At 39.6% G+C, this 27,766-nt stretch overlaps 1 protein-coding gene across 5 annotated transcripts in view; it reads left to right on the forward strand.

Moving 5' to 3' along the window:
* The window catches only part of TRIT1 (tRNA isopentenyltransferase 1), a 40,574-nt gene that overhangs the window by 3,653 nt on the left and 9,155 nt on the right, over window positions 1-27,766 (forward strand). For 3 of the 5 annotated variants that reach the window (XR_006734193.1, XM_045548161.1, XM_045548162.1), the window contains exons 2-5: window positions 19,785-19,925; window positions 24,039-24,137; window positions 24,859-25,004; window positions 27,582-27,724. Coding sequence is in view for 4 of the 5 variants with exons in the window: in XM_045548161.1 (XP_045404117.1) it covers window positions 19,785-19,925; window positions 24,039-24,137; window positions 24,859-25,004; window positions 27,582-27,724 (529 nt within the window). In the remaining variant the exon portion in view is untranslated. Of the gene's footprint in view, window positions 1-18,210; window positions 18,337-19,784; window positions 19,926-24,038; window positions 24,138-24,858; window positions 25,005-27,581; window positions 27,725-27,766 lie in introns of those variants that run through there. The other 2 variants (XM_045548163.1, XM_045548164.1) reach the window with 2 other exon arrangements.

Here is a 27,766-nt window from a genome sequence, read left to right on the forward strand (position 1 = left end):
TATTTGCTTAGGGTGTCCTGTTGGGCTGTACTGTGGATTTCTGCATGGCAGGTCTGACAAAAGTGGGAAACAACATTTGTGCTTAATTTTCTGAGTTTTCTGAACCCTGGTTGTTTCACAAATTGTAGAAACAAATATTCTCATTTGGTAGTGAGAGTCTGAATTCAAGGAGGACAGGTAATATAATCCCTGTTTTCCAGGATGGAAAAATTGAGGTACAGGAAGATTAAAGAGCGGTCTAGAGATCACACTGCAAGAGACTGGGAATTGGATCTGGGTCTTCTAACTCATTTGTAGAGTCTGATATATTTCAGGAAGATGATACTGAAGGTCTTCTTTTCAGTCTGAGTCTTTATCTTGGCATGTAAATTCAAGGTACAATGCATCGCCTTCAGTGATGAGATGAAATATTGTACTGAGAAACTTGAAGGTACTTGCCAAACATGTACAATGACTGGCTGGAAATACAGACTACTAACTATATGCTAAGGGAAAATAAACAAAGTGTTCTGTTTGGGTTTAAAGAGAGGAAGTATCTCTAATGCCTCAATTCTTCAAGTCCTCTGGAGAAGCAGTAGTCATACATAGAGGCACAGTTCCCTTTGTGTTTGCTTAAATCTACAAGAGGAGAAGCAAATGATTTTTGGCAGTCTGACTAGTAGGCAGGGTGTGTGTCATCTAACAGATGTGGACTCTGTTCTTTTTGTTTGCTTTGAGACATAATTTAGGAGCAGTGTTTTGTACCAAAGGATGGACTGTCTGATAGTGCTCAAGGGAGATCGGGGATGCATGGGGGAGGGATACGAAAGGAGAGATGCGATGGTGTGTCACAGTGGCCTAATAGATGTGCAAAAAAAGGCAGGAAGACCTGTTAACCTGTAAATTGGGAGAGGTGGGGCCTCAACTGACAGAGGGAATCTTTTAAAAGGATTGAGCCTGACAAGAGGCTAAGAAGGAAATTTCAAATTTTTTGACTCATCTAACATTTGATGAGTTTCTAGGCCCCTTGGTTTTCCTTTGGCTACCGTGGGTGTTTTTTTTTTTTTTTTGTTTTTTAGGACTGTTACTCTGCCAGCCTGGATAGAATGCAGTGGCATCATCATAGCTCACTGCAACCTCAAGCTCCTGGGCTCAAGTGATCCTCCTGCCTCAGCCTCCCGAGTAGCTGGGACTGCAGGTGCATGTCACCATGCCCGGCTAATTTTTCCTATTTTTGGTAGAGACAGGGTCTCGCTCTTGCTCAGGCTGGTCTCGAATTCCTGAGCTCAAGTAATCCTCCCACCTTTGCCTCCCAGAGTGCTAGGATTACAGGCATGAGCCACTGTGCCTGGCCTCCTTTGGCTACAGTATTAAGCTGGGTAGGTTGTACATATATGGTCACTTTTTTGCAGCTACAGGGAGAACTTTGATGTCAAACCTTCTCTATTACATAAGGAAGGAGAAGTGACTACTGGCCAGTTGAGAAACCAAAGGAGCATAAATGAGGCTTGCAGATTCAGATTCATGAGGGTGAGGTGCTGCCCTGATGCTTCAGTGCCTGGGGCAGGGTGTTGAAGCAGCTGTACTTCAAAAAGAAGTATTTGTTTGAGGAGTAAAAGTTACTTGTAGTGTATAGGAATTCACATATGTGCTCCAGTGTGACTGAATGGGATTGGTTTTGGTTTCTTGTGTAGTTTGTTGGATTCCTTAGGTAAATTTGATCAGACCAGATCCTGTTTACCTCATTGCTTACCTTTGGGGCTCTGCTTCTGAGCAGCAGCCTGACTGCTCCACCCTCACTGTGGCAGCCAGAGTTTAAGCCCTCACCATTGCACCATGAATGATGATGATGATATTACTACTGAAAATGAAAACAAGAATAACATATATGCCAGGCTGTCTAAAAAGTTTGACATATATTATCTCATTTAATATTCTAAATGTTCTCACCACAGCCTTTCCCCCCCCCCTCCCTTTTTCAGAGACAGGGTCTTGCTCTGTTGCCTAGGCTGAAGTGCAGTGGTGTAATCATAGCTCACTGTAACCCTGAACTCCTGGGCTCAAGTGATCCTCCTTCTTCAGCCTCCCAAATAGCTGGGACTCCAGGCACATGCCATCACCCCCAGCTAACTTTTTGAATTGTTTTTGTAAAGATGGGGTCTCGCTCTGTTCCCCAGGCTGGTCTCAAGCTCCTGGCCTCAAACAATCTCCTGCCTTGGCCTCCCAAAGTGCTGAGATTACAGGCAGGAGCCACTGCACCTGGCCACTACAACCTTTTGAGATACATGCTATTATTATCTCATCCCCACCCAAAATTACCTTACTCTCATCTCCATGCTGTTCTGTATTTCCCCTCTAGTTTCTCCTATTTATTTATTCATTCATCGTCCATCCCGTTATTTATCTTTGTACCACTGTGTACACCTTATCAGGCAGAAAAGAGGGAAGAATTATGTTCTTTTTTTTTTTTTTTTTTTTGAGACAGAGTCTCACTCTGTTGCCCGGGCTAGAGTGCCGTGGCGTCAGCCTAGCTCACAGCAACCTCAAACTCCTGGGCTTAAGCGATCCTACTGCCTCAGCCTCCTGAGTAGCTGGGACCACAGGCATGCACCACCATGCCTGGCTAATTTTTCTATATATATATATTTTTAGCTGTGCATATAATTTCTTTCTATTTTTAGTAGAGACGGGGTCTTGCTCTTGCTCAGGCTGGTCTCGAACTCCTGAGCTCAAGCGATCCACCCGCCTCTGCCTCCCAGAGTGCTAGGGATTACAGGCGTGAGCCACTGTGCCCGGCCAGTACTATTAATATTAACTAAACCGTAGACTTGGATTTCACCAGTTTTTTCACTAATGTCCCTTTTCTGTTTCAGGATCCAATTTAGGATACCATATTGCATTTAGTCATCATGTACTCTTTATTTTTTTTTTTTTGAGACAGAGTCTCACTTTGTTGCCCAGGCTAGAGTGCCGTGGCGTCAGCCTAGCTCACAGCAACCTCAAACTCCTGGGCTTAAGCGATCCTACTGCCTCAGCCTCCCGAGTAGCTGGGACTACAGGCATGTGCCACCATGCCTGGCTAATTTTTTCTATATATATTTTTAGTTGTCCAGATAATTTTTATTTCTATTTTTAGTAGAGATGGGGTCTCGCTCAGGCTGGTCTCGAACTCCTGACCTCGAGCGATCCACCTGCCTCGGCCTCCCAGAGTGCTAGGATTACAGGCGTGAGCCACCACGCCTGGCCCCATCATGTACTCTTAGTCTCCTCCACTCTGTGACAGTTTTTTAGTCTTTCTTTTTCTTTTGTGACCTTGATACTTTTGAAGAGTACTGGTCAGTTCTTTTGTAGATGCCCTTGAGTTTGGGTTTTGGTTTCTCATGATTAGACTGGCATTATGGGTTTTGGGAAAGCATACCACAGAAGTGAGGTACCCTTCTCTTTGCATCTTGTCAGGGTGTGATATCAACCTGATATCAGCATGGTTTATCATTGTTAATGTTGATCATTTGGTTAAGGTATGTCTGTCAGATTTCTCTACTATTGAAGTCAAGGTTTTTCCCTTTCCATATTATTTTCCGTTTTCATTTCCATAATATAAGAGTATCCAGTCATGTTTGTTAAAAATGAGTTGCCAAGTCTGGCCCCCATTGAATAGGACAATTAAGCTCTACCTCTTAGAGAGAAGAATATCAAAGAATTGCTGACATGTTAAAAGTGTCACAGTTATTAATAAATATTTTAGGGGAGATACTTTGAGGCTATGCAGATATCCTGTTTCTCCTTAAAGTTTAAACCACTAGACCAGCGCGGTGGCTCATGCCTGCAATCCTAACACTCTGGGAGGCCGAGGTGGGAGGATGGCTTGAGGTCAGGAGTTTGAGACCAATCCGAGCAAGAGTGAGACCCCATCTCTACTAAAAATAGAAAAAATTAGCCAGTCAACTAAAAATAGAAATAAAAAATTAGCCCGGCGTGGTGGCTTGAGCCTGTAGTCCCAGCTACCCAGGAGGCTGAGGCAGGAGGATCACTTGAGCCCAGGAGTTTGAGGTTGCTATGAGCTAGGCTGACGCCAAGGCACTTCACTCTAGCCCAGGCAGCAGAGCAAGACTCTGTCTCAAAAAAAAAAAGTTTAACCCACTAATTTTAGCATTCATCGGTGAATCTTTACTGCTACAGTTGCTGTTGTAATTTCCCTCATTCCTTCTACTTTATTTATTTATTTATTTATTTATTTATTTATTTATTTATTTATTTATTTATTGGAGGCCAGATCTCGCTCCGTTGCCTGGGCTAGAATGCAGTGATGTCATCATAGCTCACCGCAACCTCAAACTCCTGGGCTCAAGCCATCCTCGTGCCTCAGCCTCTGGAGGAGCTGGGACTACAGGTGCATACTACTGCATTCTATTTTTTGTAGAAATGGGGTCTTGCTCTTGTTTAGGCTGGTCTCGAACTACAGGCCTCAAGCAATCCTCCCACCTCGGCCTTCCAGAATGCTAGGATTATAGGAATGAGCCATGGTGCCCAGCCCCTTCTATATTAATGGAAATTCTACAAATATTTGTCCCTTTTCCCCCATTTATTTATACTATTTACTTACATCATTATGGATATTTATTTTATTCTTTGGGTTATAATCCAATACTACATGGTTTATTTTGTTGCTTAAATTCTTCCAACTCTGGTTATTGGATACTCTTACACAGACTCCTGTGTCCTTTGACATGTCCCCAACTTTGTGTATGTGTGTATGTTTGTGTTTAGTACTTCCTTACTTTCTGGCACTACAAGATGCTTCTGGTGATCTAGTCCCTCTCAATGGAAAGAGCTAGGAAATAATATGTACGTAATATGTATATATACTAATCTATGTACACACACATACCTACATTTCTGTATCCATATGTGTGTGTGTATGTGTATATGTATGTATGTGTAGATGCAGGAGTTTATACTGGTATCTCTGGCTGTAATCCAGCACTACAGGGTTCTTTCTAGTTTCTCCCTACTCCTGTCCCTGACTCCCTTTGCTTACTTGTGACTTCTTTCTCTGAGAGTTAAGAAATCTGGCTCTCATTGTCTACAGTATATTTGCTTATTTGTGTAACCTGTAAAGTCGTTTCAGTAGTTTCTCCTGTGAGAAACAAAGATACCAAATAGAGTACAATGTTTGTGTACAGTTTTTTGTTTGGTTTTAGCCTTCCAGGATCCAATAATGATATTGTTTTACAAAGTTGCTTGGGTCAGCTCCTCCCCACCCCATTCCCCACAGTGAGGTTATGTCAGACGGTTGTAATACAGTTAGATTCATTTGTTGTAGTCTATCCTGTGTTCCCCAGACATGCTGGCTATTTTTTTAAATTTGTGTATAGTAAAGTATACTTTCTGTGGTATAAAGTTTTGTGGGTTTTGACAAAGGCATAGAGTCAGGTGTCCACCATCACAGTACCATACTGAAATAGTTCCATCACCCTAAAAATTCTATGTGGCCTCTTTGTAGTCAACCCCTCTCTCTCCCCTAACCTCTGGCAATAACTTACCTGTTTTTTATCCCTATAGTGTTAACCTTTTCCAGAATATCAAAAAATGGAACCATACAATATATAGCCCTTGGGGTTTGGCTTTTTTCACTTAGCAAAATGTTTTTAAAATTCTTCCATGTTGTTGCGTGAGTCCATTACTCTTTATTGCTGAGTATTATTCCATTGTATGGATGTACCATAGTTTGTCCATTCACCTATTAAAGGACATCTGGATTTCTAGTTTTTGGCGATTATAAAGAAAGCTATTATAAACATTCGCATACAGGTTTTTGTGTGAACTTAAGTTTTCACTCATTTCATTTGGATGAATACCTAGGAGTGGGCTACTGGGTTGTGTGGTAACTTTGTGGTTTAACTTTATAGGAAACTACCAAACTGTTTTCTAAAGTGGCTGTGCCATTTTCCATTCCCACTGGCAATGAATAAGAATTTCTGTTCCTCCATATTCTTTCTAGCATTTGGTATTGTCAGTTTGAAAAAAAATTTAGCAATTCTAATAGGTGTGTACTGGTATCTCATTGTGGTTAATTTACATTTCCCTAAAGACTAATGATGTTGAGCTTTTCGTATGCTTATTTGCCATCTGTATATTTTTGGTGAAGTGTCTGTCAGTTCTTTTGTCCATGAGTGGGGATTGGGGTTTTTTCTTTTCTTATTGTTGAACGTTAAAAGTTCTTTATATATTCTGGGTACAAATCCTTTATCAGATATGTTATTTACAAATAATTTTCTCACGTTCTGTGATTTATTTTTTCATCTCTCCACAGTGTCTTTCACAGAGCAGAAGTTCTAAATTTTTGTAATGCCTAATTTATCTATTTTATCTACCACCTCTGTCTAGTTGCAAAATATTTTCATCTCCCCCAAAAGAAAACCCATACCTACTAAGCATTATTCCCCATTTCCTCTTGCTACTAGCCCCTGGCAACCACCAGTCTGCTTTCTGTGTCTATAGAGTTACCCATTCTGAGTATTTCATATAAATGGAATCGTACAATATATGACCTTTTAATGTCTGACTTCTTTCACTTACATTAGTTGTAGCATGTATTGGTGCTTCATTCCTTAGAATAATATCTCAGCGTATGTATATACTGTAGTTTGTTCATCTGTTGATGGGCATTAGCACCTTTAGGCTATTGTAAATAGTGTGCTTCTATGAACATGTGTGTACATGTATTTGTTCTAGTACCTGTTTTCAATTATTGCAGGTGTATACCTAGGAGTGGAATTGCTGGATCATGTGGTAATTCTGTGTTTAACTATTTGAGGAACTTCCACACTGTTTTTCACAGTGGCTGTAGCATTCTACATTCCTACCAACAATGTACAGGGGTACCAATTTCTCTCTGTCTTGTCCAACAGTTGTTATTTTCCATTTTTTTAAATTATAGCCATCCTAATGGGTATGAAAGTGGTATTTCACTGTAGTTTTGATTTATATTTCCCAGTGACTAATGATGTTGAACATTTTCTAGTGTATTTGTTGGCCATTTGTATCTTCTCTGGAGAAATATCTATTCAAGTCCTTTGCTTATTTTAGTTTTTATTTATTTATTTATTTTGGGGGGACAGGGTCTCACTCTGTCACTCAGGCTGGAGTACAGTGGTATGATCATAGCTCACTGCAGCCTCAAACTCCTGGGCTCAAGCGATCCTTCTTCCTCAGCCTCCTGCCTTAGGTGGGACTACAGGGGCACCACCATGCCCACCTAACCTTTACTCATTTTTAAATTGGGTTGTTTGTCTTTTTCTTGTGGAGTTCCACACATTACATTTTTTTTTTTTTTTGAGACAGAGTCTTGCTCTGTTGCCCGGCTAAAGTGAGTGCCGTGGCGTCAGCCTAGCTCACAGCAACCTCAAACTCCTGGGCTTAAGCGATCCTCCTGCCTCAGCCTCCCGAGTAGCTGGGACTACAGGCATGCGCCACCATGCCCGGCTAATTTTTTCTGTATATATTTTTAGTTGGCCAGATAATTTGTTTCTATTTTTAGTAGAGACGGGTTCTGGCTCTTGCTCAGGCTGGTCTCGAACTCCTGACCTCGAGCGATCCACCTGCCTCGGCCTCCCAGAGTGCTAGGATTACAGGCATGAGCCACCGCGCCCGGCCCACACATTACATTTTGATATATATTACCATACTGCTTTCTAGAAAGTTTATACTATGAATAGTAGCATGTCTATTTCCCTTCACCCTTGCAAATCTTTATTACCCATCTTTTTCATTCTTGTCAATCTGGTAAGGAAGAATGGAGTTCATTTTAATTTCATTTCTTTGTGAGGCTAATTGTCTTTTCAAGGTTGTATTGGCCATTTGTTTTTTTTCTTTTTTGAATTTTCTGTTTGTTGTGCCCACTTTTATAATACTTTTCGGTTTTGTATTTATTGATTTGTCAGAGCTTTTTGTGTATTGCGGGTTTTAACCTTTTGTACAGTCTCATGTATTGGAAGTATTTTTTCAGCTGGTCATTTATTTTTTGACTTACGATTTTTTAGGGGGGCATACAGAGGTTTGAAATTTTTATATTCTTGTATACTTTTTTAGGAGTACAAGTTAGTTTTAACACTCTTTTTAGAAAGACTCCATGTCTGAAGTTTATAATCCTTTGAGTTGTTAGAACTTACAGAGCTAAATAAAAAATGTCATTGATTGTTTAGTGTAAATGAACACATGCCCAGGGCTTTCTTACCTTCTTTTTTTTTAATTTTTAATTTTTATTTTCTTTATCAAAAGACAGTCAGCAGCATTTTTTTTTTCTGCTTTCTTGCCTTCATTGGGCCTGTTGCTCTTCCCTTGGAGTTTCCTACACATATGTGTATTGTCAGGCTTAACACAGGTCTGGATATGTTTGGTTAGCTACCCAATCATTTTTTGCTCTCTCTGTTTTTTGGTTTACATCTTAACTGCCAAACACAGTGCTTGTAACAGTGATTCTCAACCCAGGCTGCACATTAGAATCACCTGGAAAGCGTTAAAAACATACTGATGCCTGGGCTTATAGTGGTCAATAAATATCTATTGATTAGAATTAGATGATTTATTAATACCTAACTCTTCAGATGCCAGTATTCTCTCTTCATTTACAGTTTGTCTTTAAAGTCTCCATTTGGCCTGATAGGCAGTTTTATTTACCGGGAAAACTGGGTTTTAGTCCCAGCTCTACCACTAACTCATTGTACGTATAAACTTGAACAAGTCACTGACTTTCTCTGGGCCTTAGTTTTCTCTTTGAATATATTAGAGAAAGGACACATATTGGATTAGATCAAGGATTGGCAGAGTTTTGCAGGTAAGAGCCAGATAGTAAGTATTTTAGGCTTTGTGGGTCATACATTGTCTGTTTTGGTGTCTAAAGCCCCTTTCAGGTCTAGCATTTTGTAGTTCTTTTCTTTCAAACCCTAGCCGGGGGTCTTACCTCAAAGAGCCAAGGAAAATCTTGTTTAGCCACTGCCAATTAAATATAGATAATGTCAAGCACTTATGTAGTACTCATCATTTGCCTCGCAATATTCTAAACATTTTACCTATATTAACTTTAATCCTCAGAATAACCTAAGGAGGAGTGTAGGTGTTCTTATCATCCGCATTGTACACATGAGGAAAGCTGAAGCAAAGAAAAATTAGATACTTAAATAACCTGCCAAATGATGGCTACGACTGGGTGGTAGAGCCAAAATTTGAACTCAGATAGTCTGGCTCTTTTCTATTATATTGTCTCTCCCTAACTTACACATAGAGCTCTAAATATTGGAGCACCTCAGCTATCATAGGTATCCTAAGGTAAAATATCCCTGAAACCATCAAAGATGGGTCATCCTTGAGGCTGTAAAGATGGCCAAAGAGTAAAAACTTTCTTATGAACTTTATTTTCCCTCTCTTCTTTTTTTTTTTTTTGTTAAAGACTGGGTCTTGCTCTGTTGTCCAGGCTGGAGTGCAGTGATGCTATCATAGCTCACTACAGCCTCAAACCCCTGGGCTCAAGCAATCCTCCTGCCTTAGCCTCCCAAATAGCTGGGACTACAGGCACGTGCCACGACACCTAGCTAATTTTTCTTATTTTCTTTAGTAGAGACAGGGTCTCGCTATGTTGCTCAGGCTGGTCTCAAACTCCTGGCCTCAAGTGATCCTCCCATCTTGGCCTCCCAAAGTGCTGGGATTACAGGCATGAGCCACCGTGCCTGCCTATTTTCTCAAATGAGCCTTTTGTTTCTATCTCAACATTACAGTCACATGGCATTGCCTGTGTGTATATTTCTAGCTTTCTCTCATGCTTATTCTTAAGAACCTTGAAGGGGTTCAGTGTGGTAGGTTGTCTTCTTAGTTTCTGGAATTTAATTTCATCTCAGTAGGAATTCATTACATAAAGCAAGCAAATAGACCAGAGTCAAATGGGGATAAAAATTCTACCAGTAAGAGGCAACAGAAATAGCTTGGGTTATAGACAGAGCATCCAGGCTTTAGTTCTGTCTCTGCTTCCAGACAGTTATATGGCCAGGGAGCTTTCTGAGCCTCAGTATTCTCAAATATAAAGTCTGAGCCTCAATATTCTCAAATATAAAGTTTCAATTGATTGGACTGGATGATCTCCGGAATTTCATTATATCCATGCTTCTCTAGTATTTGCAGGCGCACTTCCAAGCAGCCATTACGGAGGCTCTGTGTTGCAAAGTTTCTCATGTTTTAACCTAAAAGTATATGCCAATTTTGCATTTTCTGCCCTAATCCAATCTATATTTATTGAGATGTAAAAATATTTCAGAATTTCTTTACCACGTAGTAAGATTGATGCTCCAAAAGAATGCATCACATGCATGTTATGCACTTCTCAGTTAGAAAAGTATGGCCTTTTATGATTCTAGTCTCTATTCCCTTAAGGAGAGACAGCCATAGGAAGAATAAAAGCCATGATATGCAGTATAAATTCCAAACCACCAGTCTCACCAGCCTGACTGAAGAGATCAGCCATAGGTTCTCTAGCTTTCTGAGCATCTTAATCTCTCCAGTTTATTCAGCATGTCTATATTTGAATTTGTACCAAAGTTAAAAGGAGTAATTGCCATGGTGTTCCTGCAGCTGATTCATTATTTCTAACCTCGTAACATTGTAAGTTAAAAAAAAAAAAAGAGTTATCCTTTATATTAAGAAAGTAAAGTTAGTTTAGAGATTGACTTTTCCCCTACTCCTCAGGATCTCTTCAGCTGAATTTGATTAAAGGAAAATCAACTTTCTGATGAGTGTCAACATCTTTTAAAAAGATAATTTTTCCTTTCACCCACCTATGCCAAAACCGTCTTTCTTTCTGCAGCTTGGATTGTTAGAACTAGAAGCAATGTTAGATGTGAGAAACTTGAGGTTCCATGGAAAAGGGCTTCCTAAAGTCACAAATCTGATGTGTATAGAACAATGTTTAACGATATAGTGGAAATAGAACACTGACCATGAAGTCAGAAGACATGGATTCAAAGTTTGTTTCTGCCACTAACTAGCTGTGTGATTTGGGGCAGGTTACCTAATGTATCTGAGTTCCAGTTTCTTGTAGCTAAGAGGAGAGCAAAATGACTTTGTAGGATGTGAAGCCCTTAGCATAGAGTCTAGAACTCTGTACTTCACACATAGAATATTCACTGAGCATTTTCCATGTGTTAGGTGCTGTGCTAGATGCTGGCTATCTCGTGGGAGAGACAGTCTGGTTGAGTGTGAAGTTTTTACTTGATGTAATGGCAGTGGGAAATGTGAGGGTGGTGAGCTTTGAGCTAATTTTAGGAACTGGCATGAACAGAAATTGAGACAGGCAGATGGGAAATGTGGGGAGAGAGACAAGACAGACTGGAGCACTTCAGGTTTTTGGCTTGATTATCTAGGTCAGCGGTTCTCAACCTTTTTGGCACTAGGGACCGTTTCATGGAAGACAGTTTTTCCAAGGACTGGGAGGGGTCGGGCCCAGAGCTCAGGCGGTGATACCAGGGATGGGGAGCGACTGTAAATCTGGTCTGCAACCCAGGAGCTGGGGACTGCAGATCTAGGTGGTTAATCCAAGTGTGGCTGAGAAGATAATTAGTTAAGTTTTGGTACCTGTTTTGGGGGGTGATGATGATGATGATAGCTAGCTAGCTAACATTTATTGACTGCTTTCTAGAAGGCCCTATTCCATATGCTTTGCATGTATTAATCACTTAATCATAACACTTAGCCCTTTGAGGTTAGATTTATGATTATTCTCACTTCCTAAATGAGGAATCTGAGGCACAGAGAGGTTAAATAACTTGCCCAAGGTTACATAGCTAGTAAGTGATGGAGCCAGGACTTAATTACGGGTAATCTGGCTCCCAATTTCTTACTGTTAACCACTTTACTATACTTCTCTCATTAATGATGGAAATGTCTACTAGGCAGTTGAATATACAGGTCTGGCACCACAAGAGAGAACTAGATTGTGGATATGGATTTTGGGAGTTGTAAGCACAAAAATGGTTGTGTAGGTCTTAGATGTTACCCAAAGAAAATTTGTCATACAGAAAGGGCACGTAGATGCCATAAAGACTGCCATTTCTCAATATGATTGCCATACAGACATTGCTAATAGACCAGTGGCTGGCCTCAGTAAAGCAGACCGAGGAAGGGCCAGAGAGATAGGAAGAAAACCTAGAAAGACTGGTGCCATGGAAGCTCCAAAGGAGAGAGCTCAGTAGTATCAGATTTTTGCTTTTTCCATTACTTGTTTTGAGCACTTAGTAAAAAATGTTGTATTTGGCAGTCAGGGTTCCTTAGTGCTCTCAGCGAGATATTCATGGGCAATGGAGAGCAGCAAACAGAGAAGGCAGATACTTGTATTGATCCGTAATCCAAGGTTGTGGTTTTCAAGGCAGATGTAATCCATAGAGGCAAGAAAGTGACTGAAGGACTTCAGGATTTGGAATAGGAAGGAAATGAAGTCAAAACGGGATGATAACTTGAGGGGAAAGAGCCAAATTAAGGGGCAGCTTTTCCTCTTGTTTGTGGACAGCTATGTTGGTACATCACAGCCAGCATTTAGACCTCCAGGATCTGCCCAGTGCCCAGAACACTGCTGATTAGCATACTCATAGGGCCACCCTACATCGCAGCCCCAAAGTGTTGGGGCCTTAAATGGATGGGATCTTTGGCTGTATATACTTAAAAATCTAGAAGAGTTTCTCCAAGGTGAAATTTCTTTAGACTATTGACATTTTTAGGCCAGATAATTCCTTGTTATAGGGGCTGAGGGCTGTCCTATGCATTGTAGGATGTTCAGCAGCGTCCCTGGCCTCTGCCCACCAGATCTGCAATCCCCAAACCCCAGGCCATGGACCCGTACTGGTCCCGGTCTGCAGCCTGTTAGGGACTGGGCTGCAGAGCTCCACTAACCCCTGTACCCATCTGTGGAAAAAAAAATTGTTGCACAGCAGGAGGTGAGTGGCAGGTGAGTGAGTGAACCATCTGTATTTATAGCTGCTCTCCATCCCTCACATCACTACCTGAGCTCCGCCATCCACCATTGCTGCCACCCCCCCCCCACAAGGAAAAATTGTCATCCTTGAAACCAGTCCCTGGTGCCAATGGTGCCAAAAAGGTTGGGGACTGCTGCACAAGATGATAAGTAGCAGCCCCACCCCAAAGTTGTGACAATCAAAAATGTTTCTGGACATTTCCTTGGTGAACAAAATTACTGCCAGTTGAGAATCACTGCTCTAGATTCTGTTGGTTTTCCTCTAGGTCTCTGTTGTAGATTTTCTCGCCTTCATTAGCTCCTTTGGGTACTTTCGCTCTGTTGATTTGGACAGTTCAGGTTATTTCAGCCTTTTGGCCTTTTCCCAGAATTTTTTCAGTCTGGAAATAAAACCCTCAGTAGAGGTGAGACAAAGAGGTATATTCTCTATCATACCTCTTAATGTAATATAATGTTACATACATTATAATGTTCAATGCCTAGAACATTAAATGTTTAATGGTTATGGTATTTAAAGAAGACTACAGAGTTCAACTTTAATATCTCTCATAACTTTTATATCACTTACTTCTTTTTATTATAGCTGTTTGTATGTGTGTCTCTTGCTGGCTTGGACTCCTTGAGGACAGGGACTCTTTCTTAATCATCTTTGCATGCCTAACATCTTGCAGAGTACCTGGCACATAGTAGTAGGCTCTTAGTAAATGTTTGCTGAGGTAAGTCAATTATGTTGGGTAGTTGGCTAAGTGGGTTAAACCTCTAATTTTTCCGAATATTTCAGTGGTCAGTCCTCACAGAGAAGCCAGAGGTCCCGTAGTATTGATTTGTGCAGAGAGAAGCATTTTATTCAAAGTCATTTTTATCTACACAGGTCACAAGTGTCCTCTGGGAGAAGGGGAAACAGAACAGAGTGGCATACTGCTTTTAAAAGATAACGCAGATCCTTTTAGCTCTTCCCAGCACCCAGGGTTACTGTTTTATAGCTAGAGTCGCACTGAAGCTATAATTGAATCTGGAAAATAGGGGAAATGTAAAGCATTCAGCTACAAATCTAACCTGTTAATGTTTTCTTGGCAGGTAATAAAATTATAAGCCTGATTGTGGTATTTACAATATAAATGTCATCTAAACCTCTGGACCAAATGTGACATTTATAAAACTGATTGGTTTCTAGGTTTGTTTAGATATTTATGCTTGGTGCAAATGTGTAAAATGTTGCTGTGTTCTTGCTTTTTAACTGTGTGGTATGATTTTAATTGATAAATAGTAGACACCCATAAAAACATAATTCATAACTGTACAGCTCAAAAATTATCAAAAAGTGAAAATACGTATGTAACTACAACTCAGTTCAAGAAATAATAGCAGCTCTCAGTAATTTTGAAAATTTTATTTCATTGCTAATATTCACGGTTTTCTCTTTTTCTTTTCTTTTCTTTTTTTTCTTTTTTTTTTTTTTGAGACAGAGTCTCACTGTTTCCCAGGCTAGAGTGCCGTGGCATCAGCCTCGCTCCAGCAAACTCCTGGGCTCAAGCAATCCTATTGCCTGAGCCCGAGTAGCTGGGACTACAGGCATGCGCCACCATGCCTGGCTAATTTTTTACCTATATTTTTAGTTGTCCAGCTAATTTCTTTCTATTTTTTTAGTAGAGACGGGGTCTCGCTCTTGCTCAGGCTGGTCTCGAACTCCTGAGCTCAAACGATCTGCCCTCCTCGGCCTCCCAGAGTGCTAGGATTACAGGCGTGAGCCACTGCGCCTGGCCATTCACGGGTTTCTCATTGTGCCTAAAAGCTATCATCCAAGTCTTTTTTAAAAAAAATTGTGGTAAATACACATGAGATTTACCATTTTAACCATTTCAGTAGCCATTTTCACCTCTTCAGTGGCATTAAATATGTTCATGTTGTTCTTTAACCATTGCTACCTTCCATCTTCAATACTTTTTTATTTTCCCTGAATGAAACTCTGTACTCATTAAACAATAAGTCCCTATTCTCCCCTTTCCCCAGCTCTACTTTATGTCTCTATGAATTTAACTGCTCTGGGTACTACATATAAATGGAATCATACAGTGTTTATCCTTTTGTGGCTGACTTATGTCACTTAGCATAATGTCTTCAAGATTTATCCATGTTGTGTCATGTGTCATAATTTCCTGCCCTTTTAAAGGCTGTATAATATTCCATTGAATGTATAGACCGCAATTTGTTTAACCATTTATCCACTGATGGACATTTGGGTTACTTTCACCTTTTGGCTATTGTGAATAATGCTGCTGTGAACATGGATGTGTAAATATCTGTTCAACATCCTGCTTTCAATTCTTTTCAGTATATACCTGAAGTGGAATTGCTGGATCATATCATAATTCTATTTTTATTTTTTGAGGAACTGCCATATTGTTTTCCGTAATGGCTGGACCATTTTGCATTTCCATCAGCAGTGCATAAGGGTTAACGTTTCTCTTCATCCTTGTCAACATTTGTTGCTTGCTGGGTTTTTTTTTGTCTAATAGCCATGATGAGTGTGAAGTACAGCAGTACAGCCAAGTCTTTTTTAAAGAAACTTTTTGTTACAAAAATTTCCCAACATACAAAGAAAATAGAGGAAACAGTAGATTAAACTCCCATATATTCCACCTAGCCTCAATAGTTATAGCACTTGACCCGATCTTGTTTCAGTTATGGTCTGGCTCCCTTCCCCCATTGTTGCAGTGCAAATCTCAGTCATATGCTTTCATTCCTGTGTACTTTATGTGAATGCAAGTATATGACTAGGATATGTATACAGGTTGAGTATCCCTTATGCAAAATGCTTGGGACCAGAAGTGCTTTGGATTTTGGATTTTTTTTGATTTTGGAATATTTGTATTATACTTACCAGTTGAGCATCCCAAGTCTGAAAATCTGAAATCTGAAATGTTCCAGTGAGCATTTTCCTTTGAGTATCATGTCTGATGCTCAAAAGTTTCAGCTTTTTTAGCATTTCAGATTTTGTTTTTTCGGATTTGGGATGTTCAACCTGTACCTCTAAAAGTTAAGACTCTATAAAACATAACCATAAAACCATATCATACCTAACAATTAACAATAATTTCTTTATCATCAGATATCTAGTCAGTATCACCCACATCTTTATATCTCATTTCTTTTAATCTGATGGTATAGGAGGCAAAGGGTTAATAAATCACTCAAAGATGACAATTTACATTGGTAACCAAGATTCACTGCTTTTATATGAATTAACAGTTTTTTTTTTTTTTTTTGAGACACAGTCTCGCTTGTTGCCTGGGTTAGAGTGAGTACCGTGGCGTCAGGCTAGCTCACAGCAACCTCAAACTCCTGGGCTTAAGCGATCCTCCTGCCTCAGCCTCCCGAGTAGCTGGGACTACAGGCATGCACCACCATGTCCGGCTAGTTTTTTCTATATATATTTTTAGTTGGCCAGATAATTTCTTTCTATTTTTAGTAGAGACAGGGTCTAGCTCTTGGTCAGGCTGGTCTCGAACTCCTGACCTCGAGCAATCCACTCGCCTTGGCCTCCTAGAGTGCTAGGATTACAGGTGTGAGCCACCGCGCCCGGCTGAATTAACAGTTTTTAATTTGTTCACTCTGAGGAAAAGAAAGCTCTGCTTTCTTTAAAAATTAATACTCTCAGCCAGGGGCGGTGGCTCACACCTGTAATCCTAGTACTCTGGGAGGCCGAGGTGGGAGGATTGCTTGAGCTCAGGAGTTGAGACCAGCCTGAGCAAGAGCGAGACCCCACCGTCTCTACTAAAAATAGAAAGAAATTTAGCCAAACAACTAAAAAAGAGAAAAAATTAGCCAGGCATGGTGGTGTGAGCCTATAGTCCCAGCTACCCGGGAGACTGAGGCAGGAGGATCGCTTGAGCCCAGGAGTTTGAGGTTGCTGTGAGTTAGGCTAATGCCCAGGCAAGAGAGCAAGACTCTGTCTCAAAAAAAAAAAAAAAGATTAATACTCTCCTTCTTTCTGGAATTTGTGTATGCCATAAAGAGTACAACAGGCCACTTCTTTTAATAAATAAGATGAGCCTGGTTCTGGGGTTACCTTGTTTCATGTGTATGTTTGTTTAAACTCACCATTTTGAGGGCCTCTAGAACAGCGGTTCCCAACCCTTTTGACATTAGGGACCTGTTTCATGGAAGATAGTTTTTCCATGGCGGGTGGTAGGATGGGGGTAGGGGATGGGGTAGCGTTGCCACCTCAGCTCCACTTCAGATTATCAGGCATTGGATTCTCCTGGGGAGTGCACAACTTGGATCCCTCACACGCACAGTTTGCAGTGGGGTACACAGTTTGCTGTGGGGTTCATGTTCCTATAGGGTTCCTACACGCGGCTGATCTGATGGGGTGTGGGGGCAGGGCTTGGCTGGTGATGTGAGGGATGGGGAGCGGCTGTGGGTGCAGGAGGGGCTTTGCTCAGTCCCTGCCGCTCATCTCCTGCTATCTGGCCAGTTCCTGGCAGGCCTGGACTGGTGCCACTGGTGTTGCTTCGTGGCCCAGGGACTGGGGACCACTGCATCTCTAGAAGATACACCTAGGCCAGGAGCAATGGCTCACACCTGTAATCCCAGCACTTTGGGAGGCTGAGACGGGAGGGTCAGTTGAGGCCCGGAGTTCGAGACCAGCATGGACAACACAGCGAGACAAAAAAATTAAAAACAAAACAAAAAACGAAAACAAAAAAGCTTCAGGAGGCTGAGGCAGGAGGATCACTTGAGCCCAGGAGTAAGAGGCTGCAGTGAGCTATGATCACACCACTGTACCCCAGGCCACAGAGTGAGACCCTTTCTCTTTTTTAAAAAAAAAAAGAGAAGAAGATACACCTAAAGGCAGATCACAGGATAAAATTTTATCTAGCCTCTTTGGGTCTCTGATAGAACGAGCTAGAAGAGGTGTTTTATTTTGGCTTTTTTCGAGGGATGAGTAATTGTACATTTGCAGCTATGCATTTAACACTGATTAACATTAATTAACACTAATCTCAGTGTAAAAAATGAGAATCCTTTTTACTATGACATACTTATCAATATTCAGAAATCCTCTACTGGCAAAATCAAGTTGTTGCTATGTGAACTTTTTAACATTGGATCATTTGGAATTCTAAGTTACAGCAAAGCCAACCAACCAAGGACTGTGTGAAATGAGAGTTTGAGGAACACATAGTTATTAACTCTTTTCCCCTCTTTAGTTTTCTTACTTTGCACAGCGGAAGACCCCAGTGTATGATCTACTCTACAACCTTTTGTAACGGCAGAAGGAAGTCTTGTTCAAGATACACAGAAAAGAATTTCCTATGATTTACAATTCTGTCACTTTTCAGGTATAAGAATGCAAGTCTCCTGTCAGGCACAGATTAAATGAGCTAATAAAAAGGCAGAGCTAATACTTTCCCTGTGGTTCTATTTATATTATTTTTTTCTGTGTGCTGTTTTACTATTTAACAATTTTATTTACTTGAAGATAGCTTCTATCCTTGCTGGTAAATAACCTCAGTCACTAAGAGCACAGAGGCTTCAGAGTGTTAAACAGTGACACTAAAATTATTTCCCTTTCTCCTTATATTATTGTGATAGTAGTTGATAGTAATTTAGGTGGTAATATAATGACCCTCATGTGACACTTAGAGTGTGCCAGGCAAAAACTAAGTGCTTTTTTTACATGTAGTAACTCATTTAATCTTCACAATAGCCCTAGGAGTTAGATATTAGTATCCCCATTTTACTGATGAGGGATTGAGGGGCAGAGAGGTTAGTAACTGACTACTCCAAGTACAAATAACCAGTAAGTGGCAGAGCTAGGAACTGATCCGAGGCAGCCTGGCGCCAGGGTCCTTCCTCCTAACCATTACACTGTACTGTACTTATTTGACACCCATATAAGTAAAGGGAAATGTGAGATAAAAAATGCTTTTAACGTCTTTGTGGGCTCTACAGAACTTATCATTTGTTCATTCAGTGCTCCCTGTAGAATCAGTGATTACAGAGAGAACATTTAATCTCAAAGCATTCATCCCTGTTTTCAAACTAGTATTTTCAGATCTGTTCTCCATCTGAGACCTTGCATTTAGAAAAAGTACACATGAACTTTTTAGTTGGATTGGCAGATCAAGAGCTTAGGGACAGGATATTGCCTTTGAGTATTTAGACTCGATGTGTTGACCCCTGAAGCAGTAATTTGGGTAGATCACAATGTTTCTACCAGAGTACAATAGTATTAGGGGTTCTGACTTCAAAGTGTGTATGTGTATGTTTTGTATGTATCTTTATAGATAGGCCACTTCTCCACAAAGGAACTAGTCTTATGCAAATTCTGAAACCTTTTAGAGCCATTTAAATCCAAGAAATATCTAAGCATTTTGAAGTAGAACTGTGAAAAACAAATGCAAAATGTTACCTTTCTGTAGACTTGTGATAAGTAGAATAAATAAAACAACCTGCCCATTTTTAAATGCATAAAAAAGTTCGAGCCTAAAGAACTTTCTTTTAATCTTGCAGAATTAGTTCTCACTTGGGTATGGATTTACATACCCTTCTTATCTTAAAGTCAGAGCTAACAGCTACTGTTTGATAAGAAAACCAATCCTCTGTTTTCTTTCTTTGTCTCGGGTTTTGTAGATCTGGCTGTGCTTTCTGTTAGAATACATCTACCCTGGTCCTTTGGGTCAGTCAAGTGTTTGGCTGGAGGGAGAGATAGATCACCATTTCCACCCATCTAAGGTGCGTGTTATGGAGGCATATGGCTTTCTCATGTTAATTTTCTTTCCCCTAGGTCTATGAAGGCCTTAACATCATCACCAACAAGGTTTCTGCCCAAGAGCAGAGAATCTGCCGGCACCACATGATCAGCTTTGTGGATCCTCTTGTGACCAATTACACAGTGGTGGACTTCAGGAACAAAGCAACTGCTCTGATATCCTTAGGAAAGATAGCAACTAGACTTGGTAGCTACAGAGCAACCCAAGCCAAGAAAGAAGTTTGCTTTTAGTGGCAATTCTTTAAGTAAGGGTACCCAAGACCAAATTGATAGCACCCTCATCAGACTATGGATTGAAAGATACAGTGCCCTTGAAACTCAAATTCTTGTCCTTAGTCTGCAGCATCAGCATCCCCTGGGAACTTATTAGAAATGGTGAATTTTGGGCCCCGCTCCAGACCTACTGAATTAAAATCTGCATTATGACACAAGTCCCAGGTGATTTATAGTCACATAAAAATTTGAAAAGCACTATTACAGTGATGAGAACACTGATTTAGGAATCAGAACATTTGTGTTCTAGTCCTAGAACTGTGTCTTTTGTCCATGTTAATTTTATTGGGTAAACCGCTTACTTAATCCCACTGATCTTCAGTTTCCTGCCCTTTAAATGGGGATAAAAATTAATTTAAAATTTATTGGAGTTACAGTTAAAATTTCAAAGGGATTATTTGGGTGAGGAAGTATTAGAAAAAGTAGTTCTGGGTAAAACCAAGAAATTTTTGAAAAAAGAATAATGTAAGGGGGACTGCCCTTATATTTAAATATCCAGGCTGCCTTTAATATCTGGACTGCTATGTATTAAAACATATTGAAAAGTTATAACAATTATAACAGCATGGAGTTTATGTAATCTAGATAAATATATGGCACAGAACAGAAAACCCAGATATAGATTTAAAAGGATGTATGTATTTAGATTATGATCAGGTGGCATTTCAAAATAATGGAGAAACAATGAAGTTCCATCAGCCCTCAGTATCCACAGGTTCCACATCCACAGATTCAACCAACTGTGGCTTGAAAATATTTGAGAAAAAAAACCAATATAATGATAAAAAATAACAATACAAATAAAAAACCAATACAGTATAACAACTTTTTATGTAGTATTTACATAAAATACTACATAAGTATTTACATTGTATTAGGTATTATAAGTAATCTAGAGATGATTGAAATATATAAGAGGACATGCATAGGTTATATGCAAATACTATGCCATTTTATATAAGGGACTTGAATATCCTTGGGTTTTGGTATCTGAGAGGGGTCCTGGAACTAATCCCTCATGGATACCAGTGGACAACTGTAGTTCATAATTATTCCTGGGGCAGTTAATTGTTTTGGGGGAAAAAGCCAGGTCCTCGTTGTATATGACATGTTATAAATGACATAATAAATTCCAGATGGATTTTGGAGTTTAATATCCATTTTTTTTAATGAAACCTTAAAATGTGGAAGAAGAGTAGTTATAGGATTTTAGAGTAGGGAAGGGCTGTGTAGATACAACTTTTTTAAAAAAGGAAAATAGTTAGATTTGAATATGTAAAAATTAAGAATTTATATTGGTGACAATGTATATTAACTAGAATTCCTAGGTGTATACCTTAGAGAAACTCTTGCCACAGTTATATCAGGAAATATGTGGTAGAACTTATCATAACAGCATTGTACTTAATAGCAAAACCTTATAAGCACCCAAATTCTCACTTACAGAAGAATGTATAAAAATTTCCTTTGTTCAAGTAAGTTAAGTACTTTTCAACAGTGAAAATGAATAAATTGCAATTCCATGCATCAATCAATGTGGAATAATCTCCAGAAACTTATGTAAAGTGTGGGAGATTACAGAAGGATACATATATATTCATGTCATTATATATTATTATAAAGGTTAAAAAGGCAAAACAAACTAATATATTGTTTAGGGATACATATATATCATTAATTATTAAAGAAAAGCAAGGGTATGGTGAAAAACCAAAGCAATTCAGCATGGTGATTCCCTCTGAGAGGAGAAGTAGGGGTTGGGATGGAAATGAATACACAGAAGGCTTTGAAGAAATTGGTAATATTCCATTTCTTACATTGGGTTCATGAGTGTTAGTTTTGTTACTAAGCTTCATAATTTACATGTATTACATATATTCTTTTGTATGTATGGAATAAGGAAAACAGCTCACTGTAAACAAAATTTAGAAGCAGACTACAAACCTTGGGGAAAATATTTGTAACATAGGAAAGGCACATGGTTAGTATTCTTATTATATGAAGAACTCTTATGAATCAATACAAAAAATACTTAAAAGGCATGAGCAGTAATTCACAAAGGAAGAAATACAAATAGTGGTAAACATGAAAAAGGTTTATCTTTGCTATAAATCAGGGGGCATGCAAATTAAAATAATGAGATAATATTTTTTGCCTAGCACATGGCAGAAATTAAAATGCAGATAATAATTCCTGCCCTACCTACTTCACAAGGCTGTTGTATCAGATGAAATAATGTATATGAAAGCCCTTTGCAAATTAAAATATATCACCAAATGTAAGTTAGTTGCTGTAAGACAGTTCAGTTGTTCAGAAAGAACTGATATGAAATGGAGAGTTAATTAAGATTTTTCAAAGGACAGCAATGACAGGGGATGACTTAATGAGAATCCCTTACAGGTTAGGAGATTTGTGAATTTTAGCGAGAGAGTAGAATCAGAATGTCAGACTTTAGTATCTTAAGAAGTATCAGTCAGCCTTCTTGATTTGACAAGTGAAGGTTCTATGTACTGAGAGGCCCAGTGAGAAGAGCTTTGCCAGCATCACTGTCATTTCATGACTTGGGCAGACAAATCTTTTCCCATGAAATATCTACAATCCTATCTCCCTCCGTCTTTTCCACTCTCTCTTTTGGTATCTTACTATTTTTCCCTTCCCCTTTTTATTTCCTTGCTCACTTTCCCTTTGTTAATCACATTATAGGTTGAACATCCCAAATCTGAAAACCTGAAATCAAAATGCTCCAAAATATGAACCTTTTTGAGCACCAACATCATGCTCAAAGGAAGATTTTCAGATTTGGGGTACTCAAACAGTAAGCATAATGGCAAATATTTGAAAATCTGAAAAAATCTGAAATCTGAAACACTTTCTTGGTCCCAGGTATTTCAGATAAGGGATACTCAGCCTGTATGTAATTGAAGTTTTATTATACTGTGTAATTGTATGGTCCCTGTACTTAATTTAAAGGGGGAATAGAGAATTTGTTTTCTCTTTTTAAAACAAATAGACAATGTTTTTTCTTTATGGTCCTTGATTGATAACATGTTTCTTTTCACCTCACCCCAACCCCTTAAGGATTAGTGGGCTTCTGATAGAAAAGAGGTCATCTGTCTGTATGCCCACAGATTGGCTGGCAAGAGGGAGAAGTGTGTAAGTGATTCTTTATCTGGGTAATGAAAGTTTCTTTTTAATCAGTTATCCTCAGAAGCAAAGCCCTTGATGAAGCAGATAATTATCTGTTCAACAGAAATTTTAACAAGAAAAATTCAAAGGAGCAGAGATATGAAAACAGTAGTGGTTAAAGTAAATCAAGTGCTTACTGTTTTTCAGGCATTAAGGTATGGGATTTATATGCTTTGTCACATTTAATGCTCATAAGAACTCATGGGGATTTTATAGGTGAGAAAACTGAAGCTCAGACAGGCTGAGTAACTTCCCCAAGAGCTAGACCTGGTAATTGAAGTCTATTTGTCTTCAGAACCTGTGCTTCTCATTTAATGTGGTGAAGTCTTTAGTGGCAAAAATGTACATTACTACTACATAATGGTAGAGACTGATTGAGTCTAAGAACCTTAGAGAAACCAGCTTGTGTTTTGCCTTAGAAGGTAAAGTTGCACAATGGATGTCACCTTGGTGGCTTCCTGAGCAGTTGACACTTGGTTCTATGAGAGTCCCTGGGCTTGTGCTTGTTAAACTTATTTGGAATACCAATAGAACTTTGACTTTTAGGAGCAAGACCTAGAAAGTTCTAGAACTGGAAGGTATTACCATCAAGCATTTGTCTCTAGTTTATGTAAGTCCCTCCAGAGATGATTGGAAATGATTCTGAAAAGTTATAGGAAACATCGAAGGCAGGTGTCAATTCATCTTTGTTTCTGCCTTTTCTCCTCTGCTTTGTAGACAAATGTGTTTTCTTGCTAATAGTCTCCTTCCCAGGTGAGCCAGGATTCTCTTCTTGATATTAAATTTGGTGATGTTTTTCTTAATGTTCACATTGAAGATATATTTGCCCGAGACAAAATTCCTATTGTTGTGGGAGGAACCAATTATTACATTGAGTCTCTGCTCTGGAAAGTTCTTGTCAATACCAAGGTAGGTTTAATTCACTTGTAACTCACTGAGAAATGGGTTCCTTTTTCTTGTTGGCCAATTGTAGTAGGAGGGAGGTTGACTTTTGGCCTATTTCTTATACTCAGCAACTGTAATTTTCCTACTTAATAATCTGAAGCAAATGCCACCTCCATATGTGAAGTGTACTCCTCCAGGCTGGCCTAAGGGAGGAGGTAGTGTGGGAAAAATGCTCCTGTGTGGACTAATTAGCATCTCCACATAAGTTAAAAGTACATTAGTCTGATTCAGCCTTTTCTGGCTGGCAGCACAATGTATATGTCAGGGAGATGTCCGATAACTGACCTTACTTACGGATATGCTAAAACGTAGGGTAAGACTTTACAAACTGTAATATACTGGCAATCTGGTCTACTTTTTGGTCACCCTTGCTGAGAAGCCTGGACTCCTATACATGTTAAATTAGATGTGGTAGCTGTGGCACCTGTTTGTACTTCTGACAAGGAAGCAGGGTGGCTGAGTACTTCCTAGTGCAGTAAGTCCTCCTTCCTCTTTGTTTGCTGTGGCCTCATAGCACTTACCACAGCATACTGGAATTTTCTGGTTATGATCTGTCTCTCACGGTATGGCAAGATCTGATTCATCTATATTTTGTATTTGTAACACTTTGTTAAGTGCCTGGCACATTGTCTCAATGTTTGTTGAATTGTTGAATTAAATTTACTGCTAAACCTTCGTTTAATAGCCCCAGAAGATGGGCACTGAGAAAGCAGCTGACCGGAAAGCAGAGCTTGAAAAGGAGGATGGCCATGCACTCCACAAACGCCTCAGCCAGGTGGACCCAGAAATGGCCGCCAAGCTGCACCCACACGACAAGCGCAAAGTGGCCAGGTAAGGAAGCCTGCTGACCCTGAACTCCTTTAGAGTTAGGGGGCAGAGAGTTCTTCAGTCTGCCTAGGTGACGAGAGAGGTTTGGTAATAGCAGTTAGTAGAGATTGATGTGTTTGTTGTTCTAGCTCAGCAGGTTGGGAGTCTCTGACTTACTGCTTCAGTTCAACTCCCTTAATAAATAGTTGCACCCTACTTTGTTCTTACATTTTAAATGCATACATGGTACAATATCATTTTTCCCTAGGGCCTATGTAATCTTGCTCCATTTTCTATTTGATCTTTGCTTGTATAACAGTTTTCATATAAATTTTTTTCTGGCATGCAGCCCATGTACTTTCTGCTTTGCATTTCATAATTGATTGTGCAATGCTGAGTTCTGCCCCAGCAGCTTTCCCAGTGGGAGGTAGATTTTATAAACTGTCTTGTAGATCAGCTCACCTTTGCACATGGAGACTTTCTTGTTGGAAAGAGAGGTGTTGAATGAACTCATAAGGTCATATTTTCTTAGGTTATTTTGAAATTGCAGCCTCATGATTAGGTTTGTTTTTCTGCAGTATTGGGAATGATAACCACTTCTGGCATAGTAGAACATCCAACAAAGGACCTACTATATGGATGGTTATACAGAGTAAATATAGTAACATCTGGCATTGATAGGGCTTATGAAGTATTCCACTCAACCAAATTTTCTTTTTTTTTTTGAGACAGTCTTGCTTTGTTGCCTGGGCTAGAGTGAGTGCCGTGGCGTCAGCCTAGCTCACAGCAACCTCAAACTCCTGGGCTTAAGCGATCCTACTGCCTCAGCCTCCCGAGTAGCTGGGACTACAGGCATGCGCCACCATGCCCAGCTAATTTTTTCTATATAGATTTTTAGCTGTCCAAATCATTTCTTTTTATTTTTGGTAGAGACGGGGGTCTCACTCTTGGTCAGGCTGGTCTCGAACTCCTGAGCTCAAGCGATCCACCCACCTCGGCCTCCCAGAGTGCTAGGATTACAGTTGTGAGCCACCGCGCCTGACCTTTGAATTTTCTAGATTAGTGTTTCTTAATTCTTTTTTCATTATTGTCCCCCAGGAGCCTTTTTATTTATTTATTTTCTATTAAAAAATTTGTTTTAGAGACAAGATCTCACTTTGTCACCCACATTAAAGTGTAGTGGCCCATCATAGCTCACTGTAACCTTGAATTCCTGGGCTCAAGAGATCTTCCCGCCTTGGCCTCCCACAGTACTGGGATTATAAGTGTGAGCCACTGCGCCTGGCCCCAGGAGTCTTTTTAGAAATTTTTTTCCCCTTGGTTCCCTCTGCCAGTGAAATTTAATATTAAAGAATAGGATATTTTTCAGGTAGGGTTGTCCTTTGTGGGGCACACATTGTATCTATTAATAAGTTTTTCATCTCCTTGAAGTTAGTATCACCCCATTAAGAATGCATGTTGTAGATTAATAAAGTTTATACTTTTTAGTATCCAAACATTTTATTTTAAACATATCAATAGGAATCTTTCTCCCTTTTTTTCCTTAAAATTCGGAAACATGATGAACATTCATTTTTATATTGTTTTATCACCTGATTCTTGAGTTTGGTCTTTATTATTCTCTCCTTTTACTGATCAGTTCTTTCTTATCAGCTCTCCTCATTTTGCTCCTTTTAAACTAGTAATAAGTTGGAGAATTTTGTCTTAGTAAGAGTCAATAGGTTCCAAGCAAAAGCTCTAGATTCTCTCCTTTAGAGAGGATTGGAGGACTTCTTTCATCTTTCTTTTGGTTTGAGGCTGTATTCTAACCTCCAGATTAGTGAGATATCTACTACTACATTTTTTTTCTCATAGATCTTCTTTGAGTGACCAGTGACACTAAAAGACTAGGGGGCTTCATTCTTGTGGTAGGGTTTCAGGAAGTAGAATTGGGTCAGGAAAGGGAAAGATCACTTTCAAGCCGATAAGTTGCAATCACACAGAGTGGTAGAGTATAGATTTGGGAGTTAAATTACCTAGTGCTGCATAACATAATAGATATGGACAGGCGTGGATGGTGGTTTAGGAATGAGTATGTGAGTTAAAGTTTTTTCAGTGATCTTTCTGCCAGTAGAGCACTGGATTAGCCAGAAACATTCTTCATTAATTTTAGACATATTTAAAAAGAAAGCTGATAAGCTGGATATACGACATACTTGTATTGTGGGAAAGGCATGCCAGGCAGCGAGACCAGACTTGTTGGCTTGTAACAAAGTGTCCCAAACAAGCTCTTTCACTGCTTACCTGAAAGTGAATGAGAACCATTCTGTTTGTGTAGAAGAAACCTGTTTCTGAACCTATTTAACTGATCTCAGGAAAATTTATGCATATTTAGAAAAATAGTATTATTTCTTACTTTACCTAAAGTTTTCTCTAGGACCGTTTTTGAGTAGCTGTAGGATTAGCGTAACCCTAGTCCTTCACGTCTTCTGGGATTTATGCAGTGAAAATGAGAATGAGACTTTCTATAATAAACAGCCTCTCTCCTTGTTTCACTTGAGAATGAATATTTCCCAGTGGTTTTATGGCTGTGTCCCTTCTCCCCACTTTTAAATGACTTAGGAGCTTACAAGTGTTTGAAGAAACGGGAATCTCTCACAGTGAATTTCTTCATCGTCAACATGCAGAGGAAGGTGGTGGTCCCCTTGGAGGTCCTCTGAAGTTCTCTAACCCCTGCATCCTCTGGCTTCATGCTGACCAGACAGGTAAAAGCCCTTTGATGCCCCAGAATCCATCTGAGATAGAAC

The sequence above is a fragment of the Lemur catta genome, chromosome 3, assembly GCF_020740605.2.
Source record: "Lemur catta isolate mLemCat1 chromosome 3, mLemCat1.pri, whole genome shotgun sequence".
NCBI lineage: Eukaryota > Metazoa > Chordata > Mammalia > Primates > Lemuridae > Lemur > Lemur catta.